Source organism: Dama dama, chromosome 6 (genome assembly GCF_033118175.1).
Source record: "Dama dama isolate Ldn47 chromosome 6, ASM3311817v1, whole genome shotgun sequence".
In the NCBI taxonomy this organism is placed as follows: domain Eukaryota; kingdom Metazoa; phylum Chordata; class Mammalia; order Artiodactyla; family Cervidae; genus Dama; species Dama dama.
In genome coordinates, this window is record NC_083686.1 from 6,325,964 (window position 1) to 6,338,970 (window position 13,007).

The 13,007-nt window shown below is 46.9% G+C and overlaps 1 protein-coding gene across 12 annotated transcripts in view; it reads left to right on the forward strand.

The window, feature by feature from the left end:
* The window catches only part of PROM1 (prominin 1), a 113,090-nt gene extending 101,079 nt beyond the window's left edge, over nt 1–12,011 (forward strand). For 8 of the 12 annotated variants that reach the window (XM_061145466.1, XM_061145467.1, XM_061145465.1 and 5 more), the window contains 8 exons: nt 358–450; nt 3,641–3,694; nt 4,302–4,382; nt 4,488–4,556; nt 8,254–8,346; nt 9,743–9,873; nt 10,362–10,439; nt 10,862–11,278. In XM_061145466.1, the coding sequence (XP_061001449.1) occupies nt 358–450; nt 3,641–3,694; nt 4,302–4,382; nt 4,488–4,556; nt 8,254–8,346; nt 9,743–9,873; nt 10,362–10,439; nt 10,862–10,916 (654 nt within the window). In that variant the 3' untranslated portion in view covers nt 10,917–11,278. Of the gene's footprint in view, nt 1–357; nt 451–3,640; nt 3,695–4,301; nt 4,383–4,487; nt 4,557–8,253; nt 8,347–9,742; nt 9,874–10,361; nt 10,440–10,861; nt 11,279–11,353 lie in introns of those variants that run through there. The other 4 variants (XM_061145476.1, XM_061145475.1, XM_061145471.1 and 1 more) reach the window with 3 other exon arrangements.
* Nucleotides 12,012–13,007: the final 996 nt, after the last annotated feature.

Genomic DNA, 13,007 nt, shown 5'->3' on the forward strand with positions numbered 1-13,007 from the left:
CTTGGTGCTTTACGGCTCCAAGGATGAGCGGATATGGAAGGGCAAAGAGCACCTCAAACCCTTTAAGCTTCCCCATCACCAGCTCTTCTGCTGGTTGGTGACAAATGGCTGCAACTGGTCTCTTTCCTGAAGCAGCAGAGCATGGTGGTCAGGACCCTGGACTCGGGAGGCAGTGCTCAATGCCCCAGTCATGTCCGACTCTTGTCCACGCTATGGACTATGGGCGTCTCAGGACCATCCTTCCAAGCCCATCATCATATAAGAAGGGCTTTATCCATGTGTCTGGTGGTGACTAGAGAGACTGCTCCAGAGTCTGGAAGGAGGTACTAATGTTTATTTACTGTCTTTTCTTTGTAGCCCCCAGGAACCTTGAAAACCAGCTTGAAGGATCACGTAGATACCTTAAGAAATATCCATCAGAACCAAGTAGTCCCTTTGCAGAATTCAATGGTGAGAAGCTACACCTTTTGCTCTTTCACTGTGGCCTGTGCAAAGTCCGTTTCGCCCAGCCCAGTGATAACGTTTGTGTCTCACACGCAGGTCAAATTCAGTTAACCTCAGGCTAAGAAGCGGAGCTCTTTTTAAAAGAAATGATAGTAGCTGGGCTTTGAAGAGGACTTGTTTTCAATGTTCACACCTCCTTTTCTACCTTTTCCTATCTGTGTATGAACAGCTTAGATGCGCAGTTGCCTCCATCCGTTTTGCTCTCATTTTTCATGGCCTTAAAAGGCTCCCCTAAGCCATGCAGGTGGTAGAGTGCTAGACTCGGTCTTACCTGCTTTATCAGCCTCTCTGCATTCACACCTTGCCGTGACATCCCTGATGGCAATGTGATGTCCTTTCTGTCTGCACGTAGCTCTGCTCCCTGTTCCTCACGTCTTTCCTCCTCTCTTCCATCCGACTTTCTCAACTTTTCTCTTCTTTTTTTTTTTTTTGTTTTGAATAATTAGTTTTTTAAAAATTGGGGCATCATTGCTTTGGGCTCCCCTGGTGGCTCGGAGGTAAAGAATCTGCCTGCCAATACGGGAGACGTGTCCCACCCCTGGGTTGGGAAGATCTCCAGGAGAAGGAAGTAGCAGCTTATTCCAGTATTCTTGCCTCTGAAATCCCATGGACAGAGAAGCCTGGAGGGCTGCAATCCATGGGGTTGCAAAAGTGTCAGACATGACTTAGCGACCAAACACCAACAACAATAGTCCGTTTAGAGCATTGTGTTAGCTTATGCTCTACAGCAAGGTGAGGCAGCCGTCTGTATATGTATATCCCCTCCCTCTTGAGCGCTCCGCCCACCCACTCCATCCCACCCGTCTAGGTCATCACAGAACACTGCGCTGCGCCCCCTGTCTGTGCAGCAGGGAGCTATCTGTTTCACACACCGGCAGTCTGTTTCACACACGGTTGTGTATATTTGTCAGTCTTTCTCTCTCAATTCCTTCCTTTCTTTTTATTCTCACTACCCTCTGGCTTCTTTCTTAAATGCCAGAAAGGAAGCAGAGAAGGAACATAAGCTCTTGAGTCATGTCAACCTGATTTCAAGTCTTGCTTCTGCCTCTCCCGAGACTGGTAGCTTTAGTTTTTCTTGTTTAAAAGCAGGAGGAGGGGTCCTTGCCTCACTGTTACCTGGCTCTTGGAGATGAAGGATCTGACACCCCAGAGGGACTCTGCAAACAGGAGCCATTATTATTATGCTTGATGTGTGCTTGGGGCGGGGGGTCATGTATGCAGTTGTCAGGGGAACCAGCTTCCAGAGTCAGCCTGCTCAGCTTTGAAGAAGCTTATTTGTTGGCTTGACTCCAACTTTAGAATCTTCTAGGACTAGTTTTTATTTTATTTTTTTTGTGGGATTTAATTTTATTTATATATTTTTTCATTATTATTATTTTTCATTTATTTTTATTAGTTGGAAGCTAATTACTTTACAATATTGTAGTGGTTTTTGCCATACATTGACATGAATCAGCCATGGATTTACATGTGTTCCCCATCCTGATCCCCCCTCCCACCTCCCTCTCCATCCCATCCCTCTGGGTCTTCCCAGTGCACCAGTCCTGAGCACTTGTCTCATGCATCCAACCTGGGCTGGTGATCTGTTTCACCCTTGATAGTATACTTGTTTCAATGCTATTCTCTCAGAACATCCTACCCTCGCCTTCTCCCACAGAATCCAAAAGTCTGTTCTGTACATCTGTGTCTCTTTTTCTGTTTTGCATATAGGGTTATCATTACCATCTTTTTAAATTCCATATATATGCATTAGTATACTGTATTGGTCTTTATCTTTTTGGCTTACTTCACTCTGTATAATGGGCTCCAGTTTCATCCATCTCATTAGAACTGATTCAAATGAATTCTTTTTAATGGCTGAGTAATATTCCATGGTGTATATGTACCACAGCTTCCTTATCCATTCGTCTGCTGATGGGCATCTAGGTTGCTTCCATGTCCTGGCTATTATAAACAGTGCTGCGATGAACATTGGGGTACATGTGTCTCTTTCAGATCTGGTTTCCTTGGTGTGTATGCCCAGAAGTGGGATTGCTGGGTCATATGGCAGTTCTATTTCCAGTTTTTTAAGAAATCGCCACACTGTTCTCCATAGCGGCTGTACTAGTTTGCATTCCCACCAACAGTGTAAGAGGGTTCCCTTTTCTCCACACCCTCTCCAGCATTTATTGCTTGTAGAATTCTCTTTCTTCATGTTCCCACTTGACTTTCTAATTCACAAAGTCCTCTAGAATTTTCTTCATTTGTGTTTGGGCTCATCACAGTTCTCTTTGTGCTATCCTTTATGCGCTGCACAAATTTGTTAACATTTTAAGTTGGTTTGGACATGTCCCTTTGGACATGCTTTCCTTCAAGTAGACACAGGCCTCCTTGGCCTTTGCAGAGTTGTGCTGACCTACAGTTAGGCAAGTTGTTCTATAGATATGACCCATGACCTTAACCAGGGCTTTGCAAACTGTAGCCCCTGGATGCCCCCCAGCCTGCTCCTTGTTTTGTATTTGATTAATTGATTAATTTTGGCCATGGCCTGTGGCTTTTGGGATCTTATTTCCCCAGCGAGGGATTGAAGCCAGGTCCCCAGCAGTGCAAGCGCGGAGTCGGAACCACGGGACTTCTAGGGAATGCCCCTCCTGCCGCCTGTTTGTTAGAAGCAAGGCTCTCCCGGAGCAGAGCCAGGCTGGTCCTATTCACAGATGCTCTGTGGTTGCTCCCGGCTCCAAGGGCAGAGTGGAGAGATTCGGACAGAGTGTGGTCCCCAAAGTCGAAAATACTTCTTATGTGGCCCTGAACTGATAAAGTTTGCCAACCGCTCGTCTAAACCAGGCAAATGAAGCCACTGTTGTGGGGCAGGTTTTACTCTGAACAACTCGCCTCAGAAGGGTCGTGTGGCTCTGTCACACGTGAGTAACTGCCCAGAAGATGTATTCTGATTTTCTTCTTCAGGTTTTCTTACACCCAGATATGTGAGGTGCATATCATTCCCCGTGTCTGGTGTTTTTTTCTTGAATGAAACTATCACAGAGTAAGGTCAGATTTGATGGCTGACTTGGCGTGGGGGTGCAGGGGGGTGGACACAAAGATCATGTGATCTTCAAGTTTCACTTACCGGGAAATATGACCTGTGTTTGTTCACCAGAGCATCATGCACCAGCAAATGAAGGGACTTCATCACAGGACCAGCAGATTGAGGGTAAGGATGTGTTTTCTTTCTCTGTCTTGGGGTCTTGTTACAAAAGTACATGCAGACTTTCAGAGGTGTTGGGTTTTGCAGTTATTTTAAGTAAAATCAAGTCTTAGTTATCCACCCATTTTAAACACCAGACTGGGTTTCCCTGTTCTCCCCTTTCTAAAAGACTTCTGCAAATGCAGACTACATCCTGGCACACTGTTGTCTAGTCAACGGAAAGCCATGTGTGGACGTGTGCAATGCAAGTGTAGGTGGCCCGTGGGTCACTTTTACAGAGATACTGCAGCTTCACAAACAGCCTCCAAACATAGTGCCTGTGGCCCACAAATTCTCATTCTCACTGGAAACCAGCACGGGGCGAGCCCAACCGCATTTCATCTGCCAAAACAAGTTTCACACAGCCAGGTTCATCACGGAGTGGGGCCATATACCCATGCCCTGGGAAGCCAAAGCCGGGAGGGGATCACTAACCATGAACTGCTAGTACAGTCTTCACTGGCAAGTCATGGTGCTCAGGGGCTGCGTGAACTGTATTTGCATCGATATACAAACTGTCTGGTGAAACCCCTGTGTCTCTTGACACCATGTCGCTGGTTGCTGTATTTTGCAGGACAGAGTATCCAACATCATTTTCTTTTTGAATTCCACCCAGTACTTTCTCACCAGCCAGCTGGCCAAAGTTGTCATTGAAGTAAGTTGTTATACCAGTAGGGGGGTGTGCAACCATAGCCCCATGCTTCTCTAGAGAGTGGTGGAGTCATTTTAACGGCCTTGTTGCTCTTTAATGTCTTTCCAGGAAAGTAAGCAGTTCGGGAGTAAGATAATAAGCTACTTTGAACGTTACCTGCAGTGGGTCAGGATGGCCGTAAGTGGCGTGTCTTTGATGGACCTAAGGGTGACCGTTTCCCGGATTCGGATTGCGGCTGGAATGCGGGGTTCCATGTCTGGGGACATGTCATTTTCTAGGGTAAAACCAGGATTCAGAAATTAGACAGGGGATAGGTAAACCTTGCACCTAGGGCCCACGGGTAGAGGAAACCATAAGAAGTCACACAAGCGCTGCCCACCCTGGGTGTCTTCCCGGGTCCGCCGTCACGGACGGCTGACCCCCGCGTCCTAACCTGCCCCCCGCCCCGGCTCCCTCTGCTGCTTGCTCTGGGAATTCTGGCCTCCTCCACTGTGTCTCCCCTGCTGAACCACAAGCTCCTTACTGTAGGGGCCATTTGCAGCTGTGGTTTGTCCACGCCCCGGGCAGCACTGAACCTGTGATTAACACATCATGGGTTTATTTGTGGATTCGGTGCTTAGACTACAGGAGTTTTATTTTCTTAAGATTCTGGAGGCTGGAAGTCCAGGTTCAAAGTGTGGGCAGGTTAGTTTCTTCTGAGGCCTCTCCGTGGCTTCTCCTGTGTTTCCACGGAGTATCCCCTCTGCATGAGGCTGTGTCCCAATTTCTTCTTCTTTTATTTAATATGAAGAGCGGTCCTGCTGGATCAGGACCATCTTAGTGACCTCACTGTAACTGAATTGCCTCTTTCAAGACCCCATCTCCAAATACAGTCGCATTCAGAGGTACAGGGAGCTAGGATTTTACCCTGGGAACACGTAGGGGGCAAAAGTCAGTCCACAAAGCTGGGTCTCCAGGCGTCGGTTGAAAGAGAGACGTCGAGGAACAGAATGAAGTTTCCAGTGGCGCACATTGCTCCCAGCACACGGCCAGTGGAGAACTCAGCATCTCACAAGTGCCTTTTGTCACCTGGGGCTCTGGGCCGGTCCCCACTGAGGACTCTTCCACTGGGGGGTGGGCTTAGAGCTGAGTCCCTGGGGGAGGGGCGGCTGGCCAGGAGGGACCCCGGGAAGTCTAGTGAGGCGGGGAGACAGGCCGCCCTGAGCAGGCAGGAGCTCTTCCGGCTCTGCTCCCAGGCCTTCACTGTCGGAGCGCCCTCCTCCTGCTCTCTTGACTCACCCCGCATTCCAGCCTCAATCCGATTCCGGGAAACGTTCACCTCTCTCTCTACACGATGCTCTGAGCGTGTCACCTCTCCTCTTCCCCCGGGCCCCACCCTCTAGACCGGGTGCCCGCCTCTCCTCCAAAGCCCAGCTTCCAGCTTCTCCGCTGCCCCCCACCCCTCGCCCCCAGAGCTGAAGGCCTTGGGGTCTCCTTGGTGCTGGACCGCCCGGCACACCCAGGGTAGGCGGGGGGCCCGGGTCGGCACTGCCTTCACCATCGCCTCCGTGCGTCTCCTCACTGGACAAGGGACCACATGTCGGTCACACGCAGTACCTCGAGGACGAAGTTGTTTCCGCGTCGTGGCTGGCGTCCACAGTGCTCCTGCAAACATGGGGGTGCTGCAGTTTTTTCAAACTCCAGGTTCCGTCTTTTCCAGATACATGTCCAGGAGTGGGGCCGCTGGATCAGATGGTAGCTCTGCTTCTAGTGTTTTAGGGACCTCCACACTGTTCTCCATGGTGGCTGCGCCATTTCCATTCCCAGCAACAGTCCAGGGGAGGGTTCCCTTTGCCCCACACCCTCTCCAGCACTTACTGTATGTAGACTTGTTGAAAATGGCCATTCTGACTGGTGAGAGTTAATAGCACATTTGAAGTCTTGATTTGCCTTTCTCTACTAATGAGAAATGTTCAGCGTCTTTTCATATGCCTGTTGTCCATCTGTATATCTTTTTGGGGAAAGTGTCTATTTAGGTGTTCTGCCCATTTTTTGATTGGGTTGTTTGGTTTTTTTGTTTGTTTGTTTTTTTTATTGAGCAGTGCAAACTTATTTTGGAAATTAAGCCATTGTTGGTCACATCACTTGCAAGTATTTCCTCCTATTCCATAGGGTGTCTTTTCATTTTGTTTATGGTTTCCTTTGTGGTGCAAAAGCTTTTAAGTTAAATTAGGTCTCATTTGTTTATTTTTGCTTTTGTATACATTACTCTCAGCCTCAGAGTCTAAGGAAAGGGATCCAAAAAATATTGCCGTGATTTATGTCAGAGTGTTCTGCCTAAGTTTTCCTCTAGGTATTTTCATACTATCCAGTCCTACAGTTGGGTCGTTAATCCATTTTGAGTTTACTTCTGTATATGTTGTTAGAGAATGTTCTACCTTCATTCTCTTAGACCTAGCTGTCCAGTTTTCTCAGCACCACTAGTTGAAGGGCTTGTCTTTTCTCCATTGTGTATTCTGGCCTCCTTTGTCATAGACTCATTCACCCTTAAGTGGGTGGGATTACTCCTGGACTTTCTATGTTGTTCCACTAGCCCATATGCACCCTTCCCCCAGTTTTTATAAAACTCACTTTGAAAAAGCCTATAAAGAGAGTATATAGATTTGTTTGAGCTAGGAGAAACATAAGGTTATTAATGACCTGAGTTGCCTTGTCATGTGAAGGTGGACGATAAGGGGGAGGTGAGTCAACCAGTAAAGCAAAGGAAATAAGACACGCCCCTGCCCTGAAGAGCTGTGTAATAGCTTCGTGTGCTTACTCCAGAGTTTTTGAGTGAATGAATATAGTCGCCTTAACTTGATGGGTTTGGGGCATCTGTCTGTGGTTCACTAAATGTGTTTGCTCTAACCTCAGTAATGAGTACCTTATTTTCTGTCTTCTCAGACTGGGTCCACAGGTCCTGCCCGTTTTGTAAATCAAGTTTTCTTGGCACACCGCCACACCCATTTGTTTATCTGTGGTGGTTTTCACCGCACCATGGCAGAGTGGAGCAACAGATATGTCTCAGCCTAGCCTGCAAAGCCTAAAATATTTACATTCCGGCCCTTTGTAGAAAAAGTTGGCCAACCCCTGTTGTAAAATGTACATGTATTCATTACTTAACTTTCCATTTTCTTCCCACATACTTTGTCAGATTACCAAGGGGTCAGGTAAGAAATTCAGACTGAGTCATTGTGCCGGCCACGTGTACGTACGTTAATTCTCTCCAGAGGCTACCCGGCTGGGTCTGACTGTTCCGAATGACAAGCGTTGTGTTTCAGCTGCTCAGTTGTGTCTGACTCTTTGGGACCCCAAGGACTGCAGCACACCAGACTCCTCTGTCCTTCACTGTCTCCTGGAGTCTGCTCAAATTCATTTTCCCTTGAGTTGGTGATGCTATTTAACCATCTCATCCTCTGCCGCCCCTTTCTCCTTTTTTCCTGGAGGCTTCCTTGGTGTCTCAGTGGTAAGGAATCCACCTGCCAATGCAGGAGACACGGGTTCGATCCCTGGGTCAGGAACATCCGCTGGAGGAGGAAGTGGCAGCCCACGCCAGTATTCTTCCCTGGGAATTCTCATGGACAGAGGAGCCTGGTGGTCCATAGTCCACGGCGTCTCAAAGAGCCAGACACGACTTAGGGAATAAGCAAATAACAGATGAGGGAGCTGAAAACTGAGGCTCAGAGAGACTTGGGGTCTTGTTTTCGAGTACATGCTTTCAAGTGTTGTAGAACTCATCCATAGAATCAGCTCTCAGTTCCTTATCCAGGGGGCCTGGAGACCCAGAGCTGAACATTGTATGGGATTGTGTGGGTGTGGCCCCATCAAAGTTTGCCTGTGTCTCTCACGTCCATAGGTCACCCAGCAAATTGCGGCCTGCAAACCGGCGGCCACTGCACTGGACTCGGCTGTTAACGTCTTTCTGTGCAGCTACATCGTCGACCCTCTGGTAAGAGTTTCGTCTTTCGAAGGAAGACACAATGAATTCACCATCGTTTGCGTTCTCCAGATGATAGTTCATACTATAACAGAAAACAGGTTTCTGGATCTCCAGGAGGTCCAATAGAAAGAGACTCTGCTCCTGATGCAACGGCCACAGTTTCAATGCTTGGCCGTGGAACTGAGATCCTGCATGCTAGGCAGCCAAATAATGATAATAGTAAAGAAAAATTAAAAAATAAAAATTTTTTAAAAAGAGAATAATAGGCTTCTGCTTGGGTCTGTTACAGTGGTAGAATTCAAGACCTCGGATCTACAAATTGTAGATGAATTTGTTGTGATACTAATAGGCTGGAAAGTTCAACGTCCTCACTGCCTATCTTCATTCCTTGGTAGAACTTTATTTACAGAAGTCAGGAGACCCCCATGAAGAAAACTGTTTTTGTTTGGCCGCACCATGCATCATGTGGAGTCTTGGTTCCCTGACCAGGGATGAAACCCACGCCCCCTGCAGTGGAAGGCAGATTCTTAACTACTGGACATGTGACTTAGGAATATCAGCAGCTATCTTTTTTTTTTTTGCAGAGCCATAAGTTGGTTTTTTTTTTTTATATTTATTTATTTCTTTAGCTGTGCTGGGTCTTCTTCACAGCATGCGAGATCTTTAGTTGCAGCTGTTAACTGAGGCATCTAGTGGGATCTAGGCCCCTGATCAGGCACCGAACCTGCGCCTCCTGCACTGGGAGCCCAGAGCCTGAGTCCCACCAGGGAAGTCTCAGCAGCTATCTTTTAAAAACTACTCTAATGTTGCTTCTTAGAACAGGATTGAATCCAGCCTGTGACCGTTGTTAAAGATCAGTTCAATTCATCCCTGAACGTTTGTTGGGAGCCTCCTGTGCACAAAATCATCATATCTGTTTTCCTCACACAATAATGTCTTGGGGGAGAGATGCTATCTATCATTGCACTGTTCAGATGCAAAGTCAGAAAGTTTCAGGAGCCACCATCGCATCAGAACAGCTCAGACCCGGACTGGGGCTCCGGTCTGCACACTGTCCGTGCCTCTGTGGCTGGCTGCAAGGGGGAGCCATCGAGGAGGGCCCTCCCCAGTTGTTTTGGGGCCCTAGGTGCTTAATCTCGCTTCACCACTTTCTGCCTCTGTGCCTCATTTGTAAAAATAAATAGAAGAGGATCAATTCCAGGTTTTCAGAAAGACGGAATGAACCAGAATAACAGATTAGCCCTTCAGCCGGTAGTTGGCTTATCTGAAGTTCATGAAATTAGAATTAATTTTAAAAAATGCGAAATTAAATCCACCCCCCCTGCCCCAAATCAGTGTTGTTTTCCATTTCCCATCTTCAAGCATCTAATCCTCGTGATTTCCTTTTTCTCTCCCACCGCCCCAGAATCTGTTTTGGTTTGGCATAGGAAAAGCGACCGTGCTTTTACTTCCTGCTCTCATTTTTGCCGTGAAGCTGGCTAAGTACCTCCGTCGAATGTATTCTGAAGACGTGTATGAGGATGAGCCGGTGCACAAGTAAGAGGCTGCGGTGGTTTCTGAGTGGCGCCACCCTCCAAGCACTTGTTAAAAAAGGGCTCTGATGAGGTTGAACTCGATTGCTTTTTAAAGTGGCGGGATCACCCCTAATCAGATGCTTCCTTTGTAAAGATTTTCTTACACTTATTTTCACTATCTTTCCTCCTGCTTACTCGTCTCAGCTGTCTTAATCAGCCTTCTTATTTCTTCTTTGCAGTTCCTCTGTCTCGGGGACTTGGCACTTTACTTTGTAACTGTTTTCAATGCTTTTCATTCTGACCCGTGCTCCACCCTTCACTCTCTGCCTAGTGAACTTGTACGCAAACTGTGTTCCTTCTGACTCCGCTCACCTCCTTCTCAACACCTGTTTCTCCTGAACTTGCTCGGCAGCATTTGTATTAAAGTAAAAATATGTGTGTGTGGGTGGGGGGGGGGGTGCAACTGTCCAGCTGTAATTGTAATTGTCTCCCTTTTTTTGTATTTGATAGGGTTCAAAGTAAACCCAGGGTTCAAACTATACCCAGGGTTCAAACTGTACCCATGGTTCAAACTGTACCCATGAAAACGTAAGCCTTTTTTTAAAACCATATTTCCCAAGATGAGACTGGGAAGGGCTTTATTATTAGAGGATGAACTTTTAAAACTGAATTAATAATATTAAAATTACATAACTGCAACAGATATGCCCAAATAAATATAAAGGGTGTTGCCTCTTAAAATAGGAGCTGGCACAGGGTGAATACTGAAGAAATCCTTGTGGAATGAATGAAAATTGTCTATGTTAAATTTATTAATAGATAAAACTGGTTTATTTCTCTGGTTTTTTTTTAATGGGAAGGAAATGTAAATATACCTTTTAACTTTCTTTGTAGCTGTAACAAATTGTTCTATAACTTTTAGAACCAGTAAGTTGTCTTTGTAATCCATAATGTAAATTCCTCTTAATGATAACATGCTGTTTTTGGTATAATTTTTTTTTTTGTTACAGTATGAGACATGCTAATACCCGTTCTCGTGTAGAACAAGGCACTCAGACAATTTGAGCAGAGTTTGTAAACAGATCCAACTTGACCAGTTCTTGACCTGCAGCGATTCCAAATGTTGGGAAAGTAACCTCCCTCCAGGCGTTCACAGAGTCCAGTGAGATCACAGGGAATGTGTGCCCAATGGCCAAAGAGAGGAAAGAACGGGTGTCTTTTTTTTTTTTACAAGTTGTGCTTTTATCATCTGAGCCTTCCATGAAAGTTTAAATATGCAGCACATTCATTAATTCCCACTAATCCTTTGGAACAATACAGGAATTTTGGTACATTTCATCGAATGGGAGCTTGGACCCCTTGTTAGAGAAAGTTCAATGAGTATCAATAGCAGATGTGTGTGTGAACAATAAAAGAATGATTTCACAATTATGACTCTAATCGTTTCATTGAAAAATAGACCCAAACAACAGATGTCAGTGAAGTCTCTGTTATTCTCTTAGGGCGCTGTAACGCATCACACAAACCGGCTGACTTAGAGCAACGTGCTCTCCACTTTAGCGGAGGCCGGAAGTCTGAAACCCACACGCCAGCAGAGCTGGCTCCTCCCAGGAAGCCCGGAAGAGCTTGCCCCGGCCTCTGTCTTCTCCTGGAGCTTCCCTTGGTGTGTCTCACCTCCTAAGGACGTTGGTCGTCGGATCAGGGCCCTTCCTAGGCAAGAACAACTTCATCTTCGTTTGCCCACATCTGCAAACAACCTATTTTCAAGCATTCGCTGAGACCAGTGGACATAAGTTGGGGGGGGGGGGGGGGGGGAGGGGCTGCCTAGTCGCTCGGTTGTGAGGGATGCATCCGCCAATGCTGGAGACCCGGGTGGGATCCGTGGTCTGGGTAGATTCCTCCCCATGCCATCGAGCAGCTAATCCCCTGAGTAAACTACTGCTGAGCCTGCGCTCTTGAGCCTGGGAGCTGCACCTGCTGAATGCGTGTGCTGAAACTACTGAAGATCGCTCGCCCTAGAGCCCATGCTCCGCAACAAGAGACCTGGGCACCACACCTAGAGAGCAGCCCCCGCTCGCCCCAGCTAGAGAGAAGTCTAGGCAGCAGTGAAGACCCAGCACGGCCGAAAAAGTAAATCAATAAAAGTATTTTTAAAAGGTGGGGAGGAGAGGATATTATTCAACTTGCACAGTCACCCAACATCAGTAACAAATGGCCAAAGAGATAGAGATGTGAACACAAAAGCGAGCTGTACCGGACACACACAAATTAAGGTAAACCACCAACATCGAGAATGGCAGGAAGTAAAAAATGTTAGTAAAGTTTGTACCTAAGAGCACGTGACTAACCCACTGCTTGTGTCAATCAATTGCCTCTGCATCTGACCCAGTGACGCCTAGCCCCCCTCTGACTGACTGGGTTCCTCTGAGGAAAGAGCTTTTTAAAACTACTGGTCCTTGGGTCCTCCCCCAAGAGATGCTGACAGATGAGGCTTGAGCATATGGATTTAAAATTTTTGCCTGGTGATTCTGATGTAAGGCCAAGGTTGAGATACACAGCCTCTGATTAATTGAATCAGAATTTCTGAGATGTATCCCAGGGAATTCTCAAGTGTAACCTGGGTTGAGAGTTATTAATACAGTTTCTACATGCATTCCATCTGATTTATATACGTGTGTGTGCGCGTGCATGTGCTCAGTCATGTCTGACTGTGACCCCATGAACTGTTGCCCTGAAGGCTTCTCTGTCCATGAGATTTTCCAGGCAAGACTACTGGAGTGGGTTGCCATTTCCTTTTCCAGAGGATCTTCCCGACACAGGGGTGGAACATGCATCTCTTGTATCTGCTGCATTGGCAGGTGGATTCTTTAGCACCAGTGTTACCTGGGAAGCCCAATTTATACACATATATATATATATACACACACACTCATCAAATGGGTTGTCTTGGTTTCCACCTGTGACACTGAGCTTCTTGGAGGCTGGCACTAGCAGACTATATATATGTGTTGACCATCTGCACGTCCCAAGCACTCTGTACAAGACCCTGGGTGGGGTAGGAGTGAACTGACAGGCTAGGTCCAGCCTCCTAGGAGCTCCGTCTCAGTGGTGGAAGCCAAGATGACCCGCTTGATGAGTATATGAGACACAGAAGGC